Source organism: Pongo pygmaeus, chromosome 12 (assembly GCF_028885625.2).
Source record: "Pongo pygmaeus isolate AG05252 chromosome 12, NHGRI_mPonPyg2-v2.0_pri, whole genome shotgun sequence".
In the NCBI taxonomy this organism is placed as follows: domain Eukaryota; kingdom Metazoa; phylum Chordata; class Mammalia; order Primates; family Hominidae; genus Pongo; species Pongo pygmaeus.
The window spans coordinates 60,992,120-61,013,526 of NC_072385.2; the positions used below are offsets into that span (position 1 = coordinate 60,992,120).

At 34.7% G+C, this 21,407-nt stretch overlaps 1 protein-coding gene across 4 annotated transcripts in view; it reads left to right on the forward strand.

Moving 5' to 3' along the window:
* EXOC6B (exocyst complex component 6B) overlaps positions 1–21,407 on the forward strand; it is a 661,647-nt gene that overhangs the window by 263,906 nt on the left and 376,334 nt on the right. For all 4 annotated transcript variants that reach the window (XM_054473677.2, XM_054473671.2, XM_063649356.1 and 1 more), the window contains exon 8: positions 1,834–1,902. In XM_054473677.2, the coding sequence (XP_054329652.1) occupies positions 1,834–1,902 (69 nt within the window). The remainder of the gene's footprint in view (positions 1–1,833; positions 1,903–21,407) is intronic.

Sequence of the window (21,407 nt, forward strand, 5' to 3'; positions counted from 1 at the left end):
CATTTCCTATACAAATCAAACTTTTAAATATGTTTTTTTCTTTTTCATATGCATTTGTAGTTTTTATGTAGTTTAAATACTATTGTGAATATCATGTTTGATGTTTTAAAATTTTTCTTCTTTTGAGAATGTGTTTTGCTTAGCTGTAGGCTCTGGTTTTTTGGCAAGATAAAAGAAATTTCCCTCATATTTTGGCAAGATAAAATAGGCTCTGGTTTTCTGTCAAGGTAAAATAAATTTCCTTTGGGTCTCTACTTTGCAGTCCAAAAGAGGAGACTGTAAAGATGTTTTAATGTTGTGATCATTTCAAATAAGAGTGCTTAAAATGATCACCTGTGGACTCTTTGTGTTATTAAGATGAAAATGAGTGTCCATTTGCACTCATACAATTTTTATATGCTATTTAATCCTATTCTTTTTAAACTGCATGCTGCATATCTGTCCATATTTTTTTTCCAGTAATTTGCAATGCTCATTACCTCTTCTTAAAGTTTTTTTTTTTTTTTTCCTAAAGTAAAGTTATTCTTGGACCATGGTATAGGATGTTGACCATCTTACTATCAGTTTTTAGATTCACTTAAAAGTTTGTTGTGTGCTTACAGAGTATATAGTGCTATCAAGGAACTTAAATATAGAGATTTAATCTTTGCTCTCATGGGTGCGAAGCAGATGAACAGAATAGTCAGTAAGTTTGAACCCATAAATATAAAGGTGTGATGGTTCCAGAGGGAAAAGAACATAGGTGTTGTGCTGTTGAATTTTAGAATTAGTAGATTTCATTAAGAAAAGTATCTTCGTAAAGAAGCTATGCCCCAAAAGAAGAAATGAGGTTTGCTTTATGAAATAAGGGAAAATGACCTTGTGATTATGAATCAGCCCTACCCAATTTAGATGTGCCTGCTGCTTATATTCTGATGAATTATATAGTTACCAGTGTTATAGTAAAAACTGGTAGGTCTTTATTTTGAATGTTTCTTTATGTAATTTTTTCATTTTCTTTTTGTTTTGTTTTGTTCAACATTTAGTTTCAATATTTCCTTATATTATTAAATCCCTATGAATCAGCTGATTTTTTTTTTCAGCTTAGGAAGTCGAGGCCAAATTATGAATTACTCTTGTCAGATGACATAGCAAATCAATTTTAGCATTGAAACTAGACTCCAGTTCTTACCTGATGTTTTTTTCTTTTACTTTCTCTTTTGATGTCTAGGTTTAATTAACATACACTATTCACATTAAAATCTGTTGGTATTACTTCTTGGTTTGACTTTTCCATTCTTTGTCTTATTTTTCACATAATCTCCCCTCTTTTCGTAGCATATTTCTGTATTTTGATTGCATGTTGACTTAAGTATTGACGAATTCTTGTGTTCTTCAGAAGTTGGTTGGCAGGCCGTGATTCATATTGTGTGGCAAGTTTTGTTTTTGACTACTAAAACTTAGTTTTTTATGTACACTATCATGTCTTTTAGAAAACAAAGTCATCATGAAAGGTGTATTCTCACATTGTTCTTATTTTCCCTTTAGAGTCCCATAGCCAAAGATGTATCTCTAAAGGGAAATGCAGGATTGGTGCCACCTGTTTCTCTTTGCTACCCATCCTTGTGGGCTTTGTGCCAGCCTTGGTGTATATCTTCACAGTTTATTAATTCTATGGCTAAAACATAAGAACTAGGTCTGTGGAAACCTATTTTTTTGTTTGTTTTGTATTTCTCACTTAGAAGCTAGAACTGGCCTTTATAAAAAGAACCAAACACTTGAGTAGTAACAATTAATGTAGTTGCTTTTAATAGCTTTGTTTGAATTTTTTTTGTTATAATCTTGTGTTTGCAGGTACCTGGGGCCCAAGATTTGGTGGATTTCTCTCCAGTTTATCGATGTCTACATATATATTCTGTCCTGGTGAGTCTTTATCTGGCTCTGCCTAATAAAGATGTCCATTGAGTTCAAAACTTTGCTTTCTCAACTTTTGGTAGTTTTTCTGTTTATTATTAAGAGTGAAAGATGAGAAAACTCTTGTTGTTTAAGGACTGTTAATTATAAAAAACAATTTTGAATCTCTTATGTTTTTATGTAATATGCTATGGCTAGTGACATTTCTTAGTCATCAATAAATCAGTAGCTTATAACTAGAAGTGGTCTTACACATCCAGATTTCTGTTTTTAGTTTAATAATGTAGTTATTCAAATAACAATATTCTGTCTTTACACATTAAAATAGTATTTGTGAAAATGTTTACTTTTTTATTCCTAATGACAATTACTCCTTTCGTCATATAAAGCATACGGAAAAGGGAACCTCTTTGTGTGGGGGATATTATAGATGTTAATAATATTCTAATAAATGATCCCTTTCTCCATTTTGGTAGTACACTCACATGCAGACACATAGATACACAGAAAGTGAGTCAAAAATTAAACTCTAGCAACCAAGACAAATTGGTGAGAGAAGCCTATTATTGATTTTTTTTTTACAGAAACTTTCAGTGATGCTTATATCAGGTTGTTTTTGATATGTTCAAGTATGTCTTATTGCCCAGTCTCTTATCAATTTTTATTTGTGTGTGTCTATATCTATATCTATATCTGTATCTATATCTATATATCTATATCTATATCTATATCTATATCTATATCTATCTATCTATCTACCTATCTATATATATCTTTTTTTTTTCTTTTTGAGACAGAGTTTTGCTCTTGTTGCCTAGGCTGGAGTGCAATGGCGTGATCTCGGCTCCCTACAACCTCCGCCTCCCGGGTTCAAGTGATTCTCCTGCCTCAGCCTCTCGAGTAGCTGGGATTACAGGCATGTGCCACCACGCTCAGCTAATTTTGTATTTTTAGTAGAGATGGGGTTTTTCCATGTTGGTCAGGCTGGTCTTGAACTCCTGACCTCAGGTGATCCACCGTCTGGGTCTCCCAAAATGCTGGGATTACAGGCGTGAGCTACCGTGCCCGGTCTGTCTTTGTTCATATATTTAACATAGTGTCACTTTGTCATTACTCCTGACAATTTGGGATACTGAGCTATGGACTTTATGGTCTGAAATATTTTGTGGTAGTTTTATTGGTTAGATTAAAAATCAGATAGTTTCCTCTTCTCTCCCTCTCTTGCCCACTTCTTCATCTTCCTCTTTTCTTCTCTCTTTCTCCTTCTGTCTTCCCTCCCTTTACACTCCCTCTCTCTCAATCTACCATTCCTTGTTGTTGTTTTTTTAAATAGGTGGTTAAAATAGTGAATACTAAAAGTAATGTGTAGCCTTATAATGTGATTTTTGTATTTACATTTGAATATAAGTATGTCCCACTGGTTTAAATGTCCATACTAGAATCACTATAACAGTGGAGAGGCATTCGAATTGAATTTAATATTGCAGTAGCAGCAATTTCTTAGAAGACATTTTTTTTTTTTTTGGTTTTATAAAGAAGCTCTGAATATCTTACTACTAAAGTAACATATACTCATTTAGAAATTTTAAAGTTACAAAATGTAAATAAAACATAATACATGAAAATAAAATTATAATTGCCTACGATTTCACACCTAGAGACCACCATTATTTATGTTCTATGTTTTTTCAGACATTTTTAACAAAAATAAAATTCATATTGTCTGATATATGTACAATTCTTTTTTTAAAAAAAGATTTATTTTAGGTTTGGGAATACATGTGAAGGTTTGTTACATAGGTAAGCTCATGTCACGGGGGTTTGTTGTATAGATTATTTCATTACCCAGGAATTAAGCCCAGTACCCAAAAATTATCTTTTCTGCTCCTCTCCCTCCTCCCATCCTCCACCCTCCACCCTCAAGTAGACCTTAGTGTCTATTGTTTCCTTCTTTGTGTTCATAAGTTCTCGTCATTTAGCCCCCACTTGTAAGTGAGAACATGGGATATTTGTTTTTCTGTTCCTGCATTAGTTTGCTGAGGATAACAGTCTCCTGCTCCATCTGTGTTCCTGCAAAAGACATGATCTCATTCTTTTTTATGGCTGCACATGTACCATTCATGTTATATAAAGGTGAAGCCAAATGTAGATTGAATTGTATCAAGGCATCTAAAATAATTTGACAATCTTTTTCAATCACAGGTATAGATAAGAAATCATATACATCTTAGACTGTGACACCCTATTATCAGTTCATAAAGGCCCCCCCCCGGATTTTATTTTGTTTCATTATATTTTTTTCCATTCATTCATTGTTTACAAGCCCAGTTGTCTCTTATCTCCAAGAATAATAACACTAATATGTGTAATATATGGTCATAGATGTGTAAATATCCTTGAAAAATATATAGTGATTTATATATGTATGTGCTTTTAATTTACTCAAATGGTGTTGCGCTATGGATCTAGTTTGCATTTCTCTGGTTATTAGTAAAAATTGTGCTTTTCTTTATAGACTAGTGGACCTTTTTAGATTTTTCTTCTATAAAGTGCTTATTTTTAACCTTTGTTCATTTTTTTTAATCGGGTTTCTTGTTTTTTTCCTCTTTTCTGAAAGAGAAATTTCAGAAATTCCTCATATATTGTAGATACTGACAGTTTAGAATGTTTAAAATGTCCTTTTTTCACAATTTGTCACCAGACTCTAAACTATGTCTATGTTATGTTCAATGAAACAGAAATATTTAGTTTCCATGTAATCACATCCATCAATTTTAGCCATATAAGTTTATACTTTTGAGTTTTTTTTTTAAATACCTCTTTATCCTGCTGTCACAGAGTATTTACTTTATACTACATTTAATATTTTACCATTTACATTTTCATCTTAACCCATCTTAGGTTCATCATTGTATATAAGGGGACTTTAGGAAGTTCATGGAAAAAAGAAACTAAAACATAAAAATAAAAAATATAAACTTTGTTTTTCAACGGAAGCTCCATCAAGTTTAAGACACTTTTGTAAGCAATTATACCAGCCATTTAGCCTATCTCTAAAGAACTGAGGGTCCTAGAAATTTAACCATGTCAACGTAGCCTTTTGTACATTACTAACTGAAGAAAGATAGTTGCCCTTTAAAGGCTTTTTAAAAATAGGAAACAAAAAGAAGTCAGAAGAAGCTAAATCAGGACTATAAAGTGAATGTCTAATGATTTCCCATTGAAACTCTTGCAAAATTGCCCTCATTTGATAAGGGGAATGAGCAGAAGCATTGCTGTAGTGGAGAAGGACTATATAGTGAAGCTTTCCCAGGCATAGCTCTGCTAAAGCTTTGGCTAAAAATCTCATAATAAGCAGATGTTATTGTTCTTTGGCCTTCCAGAAAGTCAACAAGAAAAATGCCTTTAGCATTTCAAAAGTCTGTTGCCTCGACCTTTGCTCTTGACTGGTCTGCTTTTGCTTTGACTGGACTACTTTCATCTTTTAATAGCCATTGCTTTGATTGTGCCTTGTCTTCAGGATTGTACTGGGAAAGCCATGTTTCTCTTCTGCTATAGTTCTTCAAGGAAACTGTATTAGTCTGTTGTCACACTGCTATAAAGAATACTGCCTGAGGCTGGGTGCAGTGGCTCATGCCTGTAATCCCAGCAGTTTGGGAGGCTGAGACAGGTGGATTGCTTGAGATCAGGAGTTTGAGACCAGCCTGGCAACATGGTGAAACTCTGTCTCTACTAAAAATACAAAAACTAGCCAGGCGTGGTGGTGGGTGCCTGTAATCCCAGCTACTCAGGAGGCTGAGGCAGGAAAATTGTTTGAATCCGGGATGTGGAGGTTGTAGTGAGCCGAGATCATGCTACTGCACTCCAGCCTGGGCAACAAAGCTGGGGACTCACTCTGTCCCTTGAAAGTTGTGTGGAACTCCACCACAAGAAACTATCATCAGAGTGAACAGGCAACCTACAGAATGGGAGAAAGTCTTTGCAATCCACCCATCTGACAAAGGGCTAATATCCAGAATCTACAAAGAACTTAAACAAATTTATAAGAAAAAAACAAACAACCCCATAAAAAGTGGGCAAAGGATATGAACAGACACTTCTCAAAAGAAGACATTTATGCAGCCAACAGACATATGAAAAAATGCTCATCATCACTGGTCATCAGAGAAATGCGAATCAAAACCACAATGAGATACCATCTCACGCCAGTTAGAATGGTGATCATTAAAAAGTCAGGAAACAACAGATGCTGGAGAGGATGTGGAGAAATAGGAATGCTTTTACACTGTTGGTGGGAGTGTAAATTAGTTCAACCATTGGGGAAGACAGTGTGGCAATTCTTCAAGGATCTAGAACTAGAAATACCATTTGACCCAGCCATCCCATTACTGGGTATATACCCAAAGGATTATAAATCATGCTACTATAAAGACATATGCACAAGTATGTTTATTGTGGCACTGTTCACAATAGCAAAGACTTGGAACCAACCCAAATGTCCATCAATGATAGGCTGGGTTAAGAAAATGTGGCACATATACACCATGGAATACTATGCAGCCATAAAAAAGCATGAGTTCATGTCCTTTGCAGGGACATGGATGAAGCTGGAAACTGTCATTCTAAGCAAACTATCACAAGGACAGAAAACCAAACACCACATGTTCTCACTCATAGGTGGGAGTTGAACAATGAGAACACATGGGCACAGGGTGGGGAACATCACACACTGGGGCCTGTCAGGGGGTGGGGGTTTGGGGGAGGGATAGCATTAGGAGAAATACCTAATGTAAATGACGAGTTGATGGGTGCAGGAAACCAACATGGCACATATATAGCTATGTAACAAACCTGCATGTTGTACACATGTACCCTGGAACTTAACAGTATAATAAAAAAATAAAAAATAAAAACAAAGAAAGTTGTGTAGAACTTACATATGCAATGTGAACTCACTCAAGAAAAGAACACTAGCTGAGACTGGGTAATTATAAAGAAAAGAGGTTTAATTGACTCACAGTTCTGCAGGCTTAACAGGAAGCATGGCTAGGCGGCCTCAGGAAACTTATAATTATGGTGAAAGGTGAAGGGGAAGCAGGCAACTTCTTCACAAGGTGGCAGGAAAGAGAATGAATGCAAGGACAGGAAAAATTGCCATTTTAAAACCTTCAGATCTTGTGAGACTCACTCACTACCATGAGAACAGCATGGGGGAAACTGCCCCCATAATCTAATCACTTCCCTCCCTTGACACATAGGGATTACAATTTGAGATGAGATTTGGTTGGGGACACAGAGCCAAACCATATAATAAATGGTTCAGGATCTTGATCCCCCACTTGTTTAAAATTTCTATTGAAAGTTCTCTGCTCTTTTCTGCAGCGGATCTGAGTGCGGTGGTTTTGCATTGAGTGGAAAGTCTGCTTGACTTCAATTTTTCAGGGAGAATTGTGTAATCTAAAGCTATTGAGATGTCTATGGTGTTGGCTATTGTTTGTACTGTTAATTATCAGTCCTCTTTAGGGCACAAACAAAATTGTTTTCTCAAAAATTGATGTGAATGGTCTGTCACTGCAGGCTTCATTGTCAAAATTGTCTCATCCCTTCTTAAAATAAATATCCACTTATAAGCTGCTGATTTCTTTGGGGCATTGTCTTTATAAACTTTTTGTAAACCTTCAATGATTTCACCATTCTTCTACCCAAGTTTTACCATAAATTTGATATTTGTGCTTGCTTCAGTTTTAGCAGAATTCATGTTGCTCCAGTAGAGGCTCTTTTCTAATTGATATCTTGTACTTTTTAGTGCCTCAAACTAGATCCTGTTCAGACATGTTATAACAAGTTAGTACAAGCTTATTTTGGTGTAAAATATTTTGAAATTCCTGCATGGTTTTTTCATAATATGCATTTTCCATGAACTTTTTAAGACCCCTTATATAATATGAGGCTTTATTTTTTTCCATATGATGAATTCAGTTTTATCAAGTCCATCTACTACATAATCTGTATGTCACTCAGTGATTGCTGGTAGTAACTCTGGCATATACTAAATTTCAATATTTACATCGTTCTGTTTCTGAGCTCATTTTTTGTTATATTTTATAATATATCAAAATAGATGGTATAAAATAAGTCCCTTCTCATGTCTCCTCTTTAAAATTGCATTAGCTATTTATAGATCTTTATTTTTCCATATATATGTTATAATAAGTTTGAGATTATTCAAAAAGTCCTTCTAGAATTTTGATTTGAATTGATTGAATTTGTAGTTACATTTCGGAAGAATTAACAGTTTTATAATGCTAAGTCATCCCAGTCATGGTAGAGGAAGATCTTTTAAATTATTTAATTGAGCTTTCCTCCAACCTCATGTTAATAGTTTTGAGCATTCTTTGTTAGATAAATAGCAAAATACTTAGTTTTTGTTGCGGTTTTCTACTTTATTTTCTAATTAGTTATTGCTGATATTGAGGAACACTATTGATTTTTATAGGTTGATCTTACATCTAGAAACCTTGCTCACCTCTTTTATTGGTTCTAATAGTCATTTGGGTTCATAAATTTTCTGTGTAGTCAATCATATTGTCTGTAGATAGTGACTTTTTTTTCCTATATCTCATTATTCTTTTTATTTTTTTACTGTATTGACTGGAATCATCATTGCTTTGTTGTTCAGTAAGGTGATAGTAAGACTCTTTGTCTGATTTCTAATCTTAAAGAGAATATATGTGACTTTTTTCATTGATTAATCATTATATAGGTTTTTGGTAAATAATTTTTATTTAGTTATTCCTAGACTCTTGATAATCTTTTAAGAAAACATAAATGTGTGTTGAATTTTATTGAATTAGTTTTCTATACATATTAATATATTTATTCTTTAGTTTATGAATATGGTGAATTTCATTGATAGATTTTTTGATATTAATATCCTTGTGTTTATTAGATAAACTCAATTTGATGAGCATGTGTTACTACTTTTATAACATCCTGTAGAATTTAATTCCTTTTTATTGTTGCTTTATTTTTTATTTTTGTGTTTGTAGTTTGGCCATATGTAATACAGCCTTGACATTTTCATTTTTGGTGTGTTGTCCTTAGATGGTTTGTAAGTCAGTGTTGTTTTAGCCTCATTAAAATTAGTTGGACATCTCCCCCTTTTTTCTATTTTATGGAATAACTTATATAAGAGTTATCTGTTCCTTGAAAGTTGTGTAGAACTCACATATGCAATAATATACATTTTTCCTTTGCCACACACTTACTCCTTTCTTCCTTAACATTTTGTTTCTGTGCTCCATGATTTTGTTTACTCTCTTCAATAGTATGTTTGGATAAGGGAGTTCACAGTTGTAATTAATCCAATAGTCTATAGAAAAATAATCATGTTTATTCACATCGAGTTTTAAGGTTAAGAGTAAGCCTCATAATTAAAAATTTAATGAATTTTTTTCCCTCAGATAACATAAGGTCTGTGAAATGGCTAGTTTATTTTATTTAATGTTATGTCCGCCAGTACCAACATTACTTGGCATGTGGTAAGTACTCAGTAAATATTATTAAATAGTTGAATGAATAAATAAGTGGTAACTAAAGAATCTAGTACATTTGTTTGAACATATGTTAACTCAAATCTTATTGTTTCCTTGTTTAAAAAAACACTTACTGAATTTCTCTTCTGCATGAAATCAATTTGGAGAAGCAAGGATGTATAAAAGTTAATGCCTTATGCTTTAATATGATTACAGTATACCAGGAGAGAAGTTACATTCTTTGAATGACTATAGTATGACCGCACTGTATCTCATCACTGTGTGTATGCTAGTTTTTATAAGCTATTAAGATTTTAATGGCCGGGCGCGGTGGCTCACGCCTGTAATCCCAGCACTTTGGGAGGCCGAGGTGGGCGGATCACTAGGTCAGGAGATCGAGACCATGGTGAAACCCCGTCTCTACTAAAAATACAAAAAAAAAATTAGCCGGGCGTGGTGGCGGGCGCATGTAGTCCCAGCTACTCGTGAGGCTGAGGCAGGAGAATGCCGTGAACCCGGGAGGTGGAGCTTGCAGTGAGCCGAGATCGCGCCACTGCACTCCAGCCTGGGGGCAGAGCGAGACTCTGTCTCAAAAAAAAAGATTTTATTATATTAGCCAGGTGCGGTGGCTTACGCCTGTAATCCCAGCACTTTAGGAGGCCGAGGCAGGTGGATCACAAGGTCAAGAGATCGAGACCATCCTGGCCAACCAACATGGTGAAACTCTGTCTCTACTAAAAATACAAAAATTAGCTGGGTGTGGTGGCACGCACCTGTAATCCCAACTACTTGGGAGGCTGAGGCAGGAGAATCGCTTGAACCCGGGAGGCGGAGATTGCAATGAGCCGAGATCGCGCCACTGCACTGCAGCCTGGGTGACAGAGCGAGACTCCGGATTTTATGATATTAAAATATAATAGATTTTGCTCAAGTGAACTCCAGTGGTGATTCATGAGTATTGAAATAATTTAATCACACATTTACTAGTTGTATGTTGTTAGGCTACCTTTCTCATATATGAAATAGGATAATAATTACCTACTTAGTACAATTAATAAATTGAATAAATAGTGCCTAACTCAGTCTCTGGCATGCATAATTGGCATTTAATAAATGGCAGTTATCCAAGATCGCGCCATTGCACTTCAGCCTGGGCAACAGGGTGAGACTCCGTCTCAAAAAAACTAAAAACTAAAAAATAAAAAATAAATGGCAGTTATCTTGTAATTGTTATGTATCTCTGATGCTAATGGTTAGACACAGTACTGGTATTTTTAAAAGTGTTTGGCATAAACTATAGACATGTAGATAGGGGTTCTGGTCTCTGTCATCAATATACAAATTTTTAAAAATTTACATGTTCTTAATTGTACGATGACCTCATATAGTCCTGAGCTATGTAGAAACTAAGGCATACTGGTTATTATTTAGAGATGATAAAGCTCTAGAAAAGCAGGAAGACCTTAAACTGCCCATTTAAAAGTAAATTATACACAGTAATATTCCCTACTGTTGAAGTATTTTATATTCATAAATTTTCTATAGCAATTAATAAGGCATTGTTTATATGGCAGAAACAGGTCTCTTCTCCCATTCACAGTATGTCCTAGTTTTGGAAAGGTACAGTTAGTGGTAGAAACTCAGTTCTATTTTCTGGAGAATATATGTTTATTTTCTGGACATTGATTTTCTAGGTCTATAGGAACTTTAAATAAATACTCAGATATCTCCATTAGAAAAGGAAGGACCAGAGCATGTATAACTTCTGGTGCTGACTCTTCATAGCCTTTTTGGGGCTGTAATTTGTTACCTCTCTTTCTTTGTTATCCCATTCTCAAGTCACAAATTGGCATTACTGCATGGTAAAGGATAGTTCCTCATAATATTAATTACAAAGATTTTTAAAAAATGGATTACTTAATATAAATATTTGTAATATTTTTTTCTTATTTTGTAATATAATTAATATTACTGTTGGACCTTAAGAAAAAGGATTTAGGAATACAGAAACGGGGATTGAGGAGAAAATAAACCATATCTCTCGCATTCCTTTACATTCTAATGCTTGTTTCTACTTCTTCCCTTTTCATTCTCTCATCAACCCTGTATATTTATCTTCTGTTCTTAGCACTATCCTGAAACTGTATTTTGGCTCCAACTTTGTTGATCATTTTTGCCTTATAATTCTTAATCTCTGTCTTCTTTTACAGTATGTTTTCTAATTCTCTACCAGCCTTTCTGATACTTGTTGCCTGTTTTGGTCTTTGTGAGCTTTACTTCTTCTTAGTGTCCTTCATTGTTCCCAGGGTTTTACCCTTGTCCCACTTTTCTTTGTGTCTTGCCTTTCTTGAATGATATAATCTATTCTCGTGATTTGGAATCCTAATGACTTCCAAACCTACATCTTCAGTCCTCAGCTTTCCCTTGAGCTTTGGACTTGTATGTATTGCCTAGTGAACAGAACCTTTCGGATATTCACAGGCAGCATAAACTCTGTATCTCCCTATGTTTTAAAATGAAGGCATTATCTCTTGCCCCTCCTGCCCGTCTGCATTTTTAGTTATGTCAGATAATAGTATCATCTATGTAGTCACCAGCCAGAAACGTAAACTCTTGGGTTTTTCTGAATACCATCCAATCTCCAAATGTTATTTCCTAAATACAGTATTACTCCATTTCATCTTTTCCTTTCCTAAAATTATTGCCCTAGTTCAGATTCTCATCAGAATTATTGAAAATCGTCTTCTTTTCTGGTCTCCCTACCATTATCTTAAACCCTTAACTCAGTTCTCATTATAGTCATAATAATCTATTCAACATACAAATCTGATATATGTGTTATCTGCTTACAATTCTGTTATTGGTTATCTGTGGAGTAAAATGTAGAGGTATAGAATACAATATAGTATATAAAAGTATAGATGGTCTTCCATGTCTTATCATCCATATTTTCTTACTTTAATGATACTAAAATGCTTCCAATTCTTTGAATGTATGCCTCTCATTCTTTCCCTTCTACCTGAATTACTATTCTCATTTATCTTACTAGTTCTTATTTATTTAAATTTTTTTATTTTTATTTTTTGAGACAGAGTCTCACTCTGTCGCCCAGGTTGGAGTGCAGTGGCGCGATCTTGGCTCACTGCAAGCTCCGCCTCCCAGGTTCACACACTTTTATTTTTTACTTGTGTCATCCAGCAATTTTTTTTAATGTTTCAGCTTGAACTCAGTGGACCCCCTACTCCTTCACATAGGATTCAGTGTATATTTATATTACTGCTTAACTTTATTATATCATCATATTCTAAATATGTTGTTTTTCCTCAATAGATTGTAAGCTCTTTTAGGGCAGGTATTATATTTATTCACCTCTTTTTAGTCCCAGTACTTAGCACTTAGTATTAGTAGTATGTAATAATCAGTAAATGTTTGTTTTTGATTTTGAACGGTAATTACTCTCCTTTTGACCTGCAGATGAATTCAGTATTCTAGTCACGGGGACCGTTACACAATATCAGGGCTAGGACCTATATGAGGGAAAACAGTTCTACTGGTGTCCAACGGAAGGATCATAACATAAGTAACAAAAAGTTCTAATATTTTGTCATTTACAATAGTGTTTATCTGAACTTTTGGCCTGGAGGATAACAAGGCACTCTTTGAATAAACATGGCAATATTTATTATTTTTAGTGAAACCGACCTTCCACTCACCCCCCTTTTATGGCTTTGCTGCTTATAAATTCCCAAAGGATTATTTGAAAAATCCTACTTATATCTGCCAGCCTTATCAGTAGGTCAGGAGTTCGTGTATTGTAACAGGAGGTCAGATTTCGGTCATGGTCTTATAGATGGGGCCAAGCACCTGCAAATTCTTCCTTTGGTGACTAAAGTGAAGTACAATATCAAACAGGCAGTGAGACTTTTCTAGGAAGTGCTGAACTTTGGCAGGAAGGGCAAACTTTGGCAGGGGGAGGGGAGGGAAGAAAGTGAACAAGGGTCAGATAGTGGTTAATTGAGACATGGTCTTTGATATAATAATGCAGTGGAAGTGTGCAGGGCAAAGGTAGAAGTATTTTATGGAATCATTTAAAAAATTTTATATGGTTTAAATCTTCACATTCACATACAGTTTAGATTTGGGCAGGTAAGGGGCAGGATATAAAATATCATTTTATAGTAATTGAAAAATATGTTTTTAAAAGGGAAAACAAACTAAAAATTTTACTGTTAAGCAAATGATGAATAATAATAATTTGAGGTTCTTGTATGTAGTGAACTGGTAGTTATAAAGATGGGTGGGCTATGTGTCTTATGAAGACAAACTGTTCTGTCTTGTAGATATTTATGAACTTTATTGATTCAGTCGGACCTAATCCTCAAACCCGGCTCAATTTGGACAAAGATCTGCATGTACTTTAAGCTCCTTTATACAATGAAACATCTTTCTGAATCTGCTTTCAGTTCACTCCTCACCCTTCTATCACTGGAAGGGTGTATGTACATCCCATAACAAGTAGCTTAGGTGTCATTAGGAGAGACTAGAGGGGCAAACCTATAAATGTATCCATAAGCTTAGTTTGTGAGTCTTGTATGTGATCTTCTTGTGGTTTCTTGATCTCCAGCTATGTACATCATCTTCTCATTAACAGTTTAAATTCTTAGATTTAAAAAATGTTGACAAAATGTTCACCTTTGATTAATGTTCTTTTCTGCATATGTGTTATACTATAATAAAAAGTTTAAAGATTTCTGACATCTTGGGTCCAGCGATAGCAATTAAAATACATGGACATTTTTAGTAAGCAGCAATCCCCCAGTATTATATGAATCATAACAACTTCATTTTTATTGAATTCTGCTCCATTCACTACAGGAGACGGTAAAATACCCTAAGATATAAGGGAATTCAGAATATGATTGTGCAGTGAATTCATTATTACAAAGGCTCTATCAAGTACAGTATTTCTCTTAAATTTTCTTAATCAAGGGACCTCTGAGATTTTACAAAAGCTCTGAATGCTTTCACCAGGCAAAATGCATATATGTGCATGCATGTGACATTTGGCTTAAAATTTCAGAGGCTTCCCCATTCCCTGAATCTCATCCATAGACCCAGAAAGAATCCCTCCTCTAAAGGGAAGTACAGAGTTAGGTTTCAGGTATCTATTGACTACAGACCTTTGCCCCAGAATAGCTTTCCCCAATTCCATTTGAGTATCTCCTTGTATAAGCCTCGTAAGAACTCTCTACCACCTTGTCTTTTTCTTAAATTTGGAAGCCTTGCCAAAATATAAATCTAAAAGCATATTTCAAAGTGACCTTATTTCTGTGTCATAAATCTTTATTCCCTGAGCACCCATTATGCATGGCAAGCTGATGACCTGTTTTTCTGTTAGGGGTAAGTTAGCCTCACCAGTTAAAATAATAGTTTTGTCTCCTGAATTCTTCTGCTTAAAGGGATACAGAGCAGAGATTTAGAAACAATTATGAGAAGTGTTATTAATTGATCTCCCTGAGCATAGTAATTGTGTTACATTTCAGAATATTTTTCTACTAATTTGCTTTTAATATATTTTTTGAGGACTTGGCTATAATTAGAAGAAGTGAATCAGCAGCAGAGCTAGAATTTACTCATAATCTCTCTCTCTTTCTCTCTTTTTTGGAGATGGAGTCTCGCTCTGTTGCCCAGGCTGGAGTGCAATGGCGCCATCTTGGCTCACTCTGCCTCCTGATTTCAAGCGATTCTCCTGCCTCAGCCTCCCAAGTAGCTGGAATTACAGGCACGTGCCACCACGTCTGGCTAGTTTTTGTATATTTAGTAGAGATGGGGTTTTGCCACCTTGTCCAGGCTGGTCTCCAACTCTTGATTTCAGGTGATCCGCCCGCCTCGGCCTCCCAAAGTGCTGGGATTACAGGTGTGAGCCACCATGCCTGGCCGTAATCTCTTTATAGTCCCTTATGGCCATTGCAGGGGTGTAGGGTAGAATGGTGTAAGATGGTCAATAATCTTCCTAGAACATGGTTCTCCCACTCTAATCTGAAGATTTCTACTGGTATAGTCTATACTGGAAGCTGGGAGAAACTATGGAAACCATAGTCATGTAACCAAAGATAATAGCAAGGAAAGGATTAGGAGAGTGGAAAAAGGAACAGACATAAGCAGTTCTAAGTGACATGTTTCCTGAGGTGTTAAGATAATTTCTTAATGAAATTGTTTAAAGAACTTTAGTTGCTATTGAACATTACAGTAAAGCACTTGGGAAATAAATAACTCAAGAGTCTAAAACGCTACTGAAGTTTTCATTAAAAATCATTAGTTTTAGTATTCTCAAAGTTAGACTTAAGATACTTTTGTAGTAGTATTTGAAGGGTTGTTGTTTATATATATTAACATAATATCATCTTGGATTTTATATAACACTTTGCTCTGCAATTTCATAGTGCTTCATAAACTTGACTACATTAAATAAATGATGTGGTAAATACGGGGAAAACACCTCGTTATGTAGAGACTACCTCACTCTGAATTATGTTATGAAATAGTTCCTTTTTGGCACCAGAATGAAGATTTTAGGGTTCTTGTTCTTGCATTTTTACCAGAAGCACTGTTGCTATTTAATAACAAACAAATTTAGTGTAATTATTTAATAACCCATAAATTTAGTGTTAGGAATTGGAACATACACTTAAAGTTAATCTGAAGGATTGGGTGTATTTTCGATAGTCGATTTGATTTTTTTTTAAATGAAATACTTCAAAAAATGTAGTCAAACATTTTTGGTATATCTTGATATGAAGAAAATTGATTGGCAAATGAAAAAAAGATACACATCAGCCTCATATCATTTTTGCCAGTGCATCTCACCAACTATTGATCTGGCAGTGAAAGGTAATAAACAAATAGATCTGTGACTGGTATTTTAGCTTTTATTAAAATTGATAGTGCTTCCCATAGCCTAGTATTTTTTTTAAGAGGTGTCTTGATTCTATTTTAAATCTTGGAAATTTTTAAAATTAATTTTATGTAACTGTAGTAAATATCTATTATTTGAATTCTCAATTTCTCACAAAGATACTTGAATTAACATCTAAATTGGTTTTTATATAAACACAAGTGGGGTCATTTACTATTCCTATACTAGAAATTAAGGCAAATGGGAAATGCCTGTAAAAATGCAAAATTCTAGGTGCTTAGGGTTTGTGAATAAGTTTCTTTCTTTTTAAATATTTACAAAGATGACATTACAAAGATAGGGAAACAACAGTTTATTTTACCAGTGATAAGAAATGAGAAATTGTGTATTTAGAAGTCTAGCATTGCCAGAGATACAATTTGATGATTCAGATCTTTGTAAAGTCATTTCTGGAGCTGTATTTGTAGGAAACACTAGTATCATCAATTTATCTGTTAAAAAATATAGAAGAGGGCACCCACTCTTTCAAATGTCATTGAAACTTGGTGTGCTATATTGCTGTCTTGGGCTTTTTACAAGTTAATATTAGTATATTTAAGTATATTCTGAGAAGATCTACCAAAAAAAGAAAAGTTAAACTTTATTGAAGCTAGCACGTCCTAATACACTGAAAGATACAGAGATGGCAAGGACACTTTCTGCTCTCAAAAAGTTTCTAATTTAGTAGATCTAAAGAAAAGCTGCTTTGTAAGAGACCTGACGAGGACTCAGTTTAAAAAAAAATCCATCATGTTTATTTGAAACGTATATGTTTTTCTTGGGAAATAAGAAAAAAAAATGGAGCTTTTAGTGGAAAAGCTTTCCTGAGAATAGTAATTTGAAATGAATAGGTGTCATTTTCAAATCTTTTGGGATATCATTGGTTTTAGAGAGGAATTCTGATGTTTCTGCCTTGAAATTTAGTTTTAAGAAATTCAGGTGACTGTTTAATGTTTCAGGAGTGGATATTTAGACACTATTCCTCTTGATCTGTCTGTAATTGTTTTATTTTCATTTTAAATGGACTTTATTTTCCATCTCAAAATATTCATCTGCTATTTCACAACATCTAAAACAAATGCAAGTTACACCTTTGAGGAGCCAATTTATACTATTGGAAAAGAGCTGGAAGCTTTCTGATTTGTTTCCATGGTAATCTTGAGTACTCCTGAACAATAAGAATGTATTTTAAGTAGTTTCTTTAGAGATATTTTTTAATGTGGAAAGTTTGCCCTGAAATATTTGGTAACTCCTAGTCTGTCTCTGACACTTAACAGGTTGTCTGATCAGTCTCCTGCCATATCTTACTGCCTCCTACTTTCACTGACCCACTAGTGCCTGGTGAGGTTAGATAGGCATAAACACTACATAGATCTTAGAGAAAAAACTAAGGGTGAGATACTTTGTGCACTGCATTGATAAGGACACAGGAAAAGCCAGTTACAGTGATAACTTTCCTGTACTATGGGCTAATGGGCTCCGGTTTGTAGTAGCTGTGATCTAACATTTCATAATTGTCATATTGCTCTTTTAACCTGGTGACCTTATTACTCATGGGCATACATATCATTTAGCCTTGAATAAAACAAGGCGGGGGAAAAAGAGAGAGTGTGTGTTTGTTTTGATCTCTAGACATGCTTGCATTAATTTTTCCAAAATGCTTACTTTGGGAAGGTTAAGCTTCTCAAGTGTGCTTACCTTCTTTTTAATAATAATATCTCATGTAAATAGTTTTAGACACCACAATAATCTGATAACTCCTTTTCAAGCTCTGACAAAGAAGAAACAATTCATTTTCCATGTAACACCCAGTAATCCTTCCAAATACAATTTTAACCTTATCAAGACAGTGCTTAAAATACTTGTTTCCCATTTTTCTCAGAATAAATTAAGTTTTTTTATATAGTCTGTACAGTCTTCCATATTCTATCCTTAGCCTAACTCTCTCACCTCATTTCTGGTTGTTCTTTTCTCCTGCTTACTCACAGTTTATGCGCCAGGTACACCATACTCCATGTGCTCTCACAATGATGCCTTGGCACAGGCAGTTCTCTTTCCTGAAACATACTTCTCATTTTCTTTCTTCCTTTGGTGGATCTTCCAAATTATACCAAATTTCTTCCATTACTGTGATCTCTGGATTTTTATTTACAACCTTTTCTCCCTTATCTCAGATGTCCAATCAGATCTCTTACACATTTTGCTTCCTTTCCCTATTTCTACATTTTTTCCCTACAACCTAATTTGGTTGTAACTGCCAGATTTGTTTGTTCATTTTTAAATTTTCAAAATTTCAGAGGTTTTTGTGGCTTGCTGAAGATGCCCTTTATTACCTGGTTTAATATTTGTCCCAATAGTTTTGAATGTCATGATGGGGACACATAAATAACTACAGCCAGAGCCTCATGATCTGAATAATGAAAGATCATATAAGGGAGAAAAGGAGTTTCTTTTTCTTTTATAGATGATTTTGGTCATTCAGATGTTTATATAAGCAGCATATACCAAAATGATCTTCTTACCAGAAACAAATACCATAGCTGGAGCTCATATTTATTTACAGTTGGTTGTAGTAGGTGTAATGAAGGATTTGTTTTTTAACCTATGAATAGAATTGATTTATTTTAAATTGTGAAAGTTTGAAAAAGCTGAGTTTGGAACTGTAATAGATTCTTTACTTTTTCAGATTCTTATAACTCAAACCAACAATCTAGAAGTGAAATGCTAGAAACTCCAGAGGTGAAACTGAAACCAGCAATCTGGAGGTGAAATAGTTTAGGGGCTTAATACTGGACTAGAAGCTCAGTCTCTTTGCCTGTCCCTATTCAAGACTTTCTCAGGGAATGTAAGCAAGATCCATCTCATTTTTTTTTTAACTTCAGAATCTTTAACTAGAGTTTCTGAAAATCTAGAATTCTGGGTTATTCTCACCACATAGAAGGAGCTGAATATATAATTGTGAAATGAATGAATGAATGAAGTACCTCAAAAATGTACTATGTGAAAAATTAAGAGACCTGTAAAAGGCTATGAAGTATGCTAAGAAGATGTAGTTATTTTGATTGAGGTTAGTATAGTTTGTTGTTCTATTAAATGGAGTGTTAATAACTAAGGTTAGAGATTTCTCATTGCCCTGAAATTATAAGAAATGTTGACATACTTTTTACAGTATGAAAATGAGGTCAGCTGGGTGCGGTGGCTCACACCTGTAATCTCAGCACTTTAGGAGGCCGAGGCAGGCAGACTGCTTGAGCCTAGGAATTTGAGAACAGCCTGGGCAACATGACGAAACACTGTAAATAATAGTATTTATCTCACAGTGTCTCTACGAGAATGAAATGAAAAAAATCTATGTAAAAACACCGGGTGTAATAGCTAGGAATATTACTAAATCATAAAGAAACATTTCTTTTCACAACCTCAACACACTCCACCTACACCTGCCTCCTCACCACATATTCATATTATAAAAAGGACTTTTAAAGAATGCAATGAGAAAGGAAAAAGACTAGGAACTAGACTAATATGTGTGTTGACATAGATCCACAGATAAGCAAGAAAACCTGTACATTTCCATAACCCATCCACATTTAATGTTACCTTTATAAAAATTATAATCTAGAGATTAAAAAACCATGCAATGTTAGGAGGAGAAGGGCTTTTGTATACCCTCTATGAATGCACTTAATTACCAAGAGACTATAGTCTAGGGGCCAGAAAGAGAAAGAAGGAAGGAAGAAAGGGAGGAAGAAAGGAAATAAAGGAAAAAGGAAATAAGGGGAGGAAGAAAGGAATGTTTTTCAAATATCCTGTATTAGTCTGTTTTCACATTGCTGATAAAGACATAACCCAAGACTGGGAAGAAAAAGAAGTTTAATTGGACTTAACAGTTCCACATGTCCCGGGAAGCCTCAGAATCATGGCAGGAGGTGAAAGGCACTTCTTACATGGCAGTGGCAAGAGTAAATGAGAAAGAAGCAGAAGTGGAAACCCTTGATAAACCCATCAGATCTTGTGAGACTTATTCACTATCATGAGAATAGCATGGGAAAGACCAGCCCCCATGATTCAATTACCTCCCCCTGGGTCCCTCCCACAACAGGTGGGAATTCTGGAAGATGCAATTCAAGTTGAGATTTTGGTGGGGACGCAACCAAACCATATCAAATGCCAGTCACAAAAGATAAAGAAAAGCTGAAGAATTTTTCAGATTGAAAGAAGCCAAGGAGACAAGACAGCTAAATGCAACACATTGTCATAAACTTAGGATTTACAAACTTTTCCTGCAAAGGTCATGATAGTAAATACTTTAGGCCATTGTGTCTCTCTCATAGCCACTTAATATTACTGTTACAGTGCAAAACATCCAGACATTCTATGTTAATTAATTAAGTGCTTGTACTCCAATAAAACTTTATTTACCTAACGGGTAATGGAATGGGTTTGATCCATGGGCCATGGTTTGCTTATCCCTGTTCTAGAGTGAATCCTCTACCTGTGGGAAAATATGCTGTAAAGGATATTTTTGGGTCCATTGACAAAATTGAAATGTGGGCAGTAGATTAGAAAAATGTTAACTTTTCAGAAATTTTATTCTGTGGTTATGTAAGCAATTATCCTATTCTCAGGAATGCACAATGCAGTGTTTAGGAATAAATAGATATGATACATATAACATAATTTCAAATGGTTAAGAAAATATATATATGTAGAAAATGATTTGTATGGAGCAAATGATAAAGCATATGGGGCAAAATATTAACAGCATGTGAATCTGGATAAAGGCTACATGAGTTTTTTTGGTACTCTACTTATAATTTTTCTGTAAGTTGAAATTTCTAAATAAAAAATTAAAGTATATTTAGTCATATATGCAGACTATACACACACACACACATGCGCGCACGCACACACACACACACACACGCATAGCCCACAGGAAAGGAAAAGATATAAGAAATTTTGAAGCTCTTTTATACTTTCTTGATAAGGTACCTATAAAAAAGAGAAAACAAAATATGAGT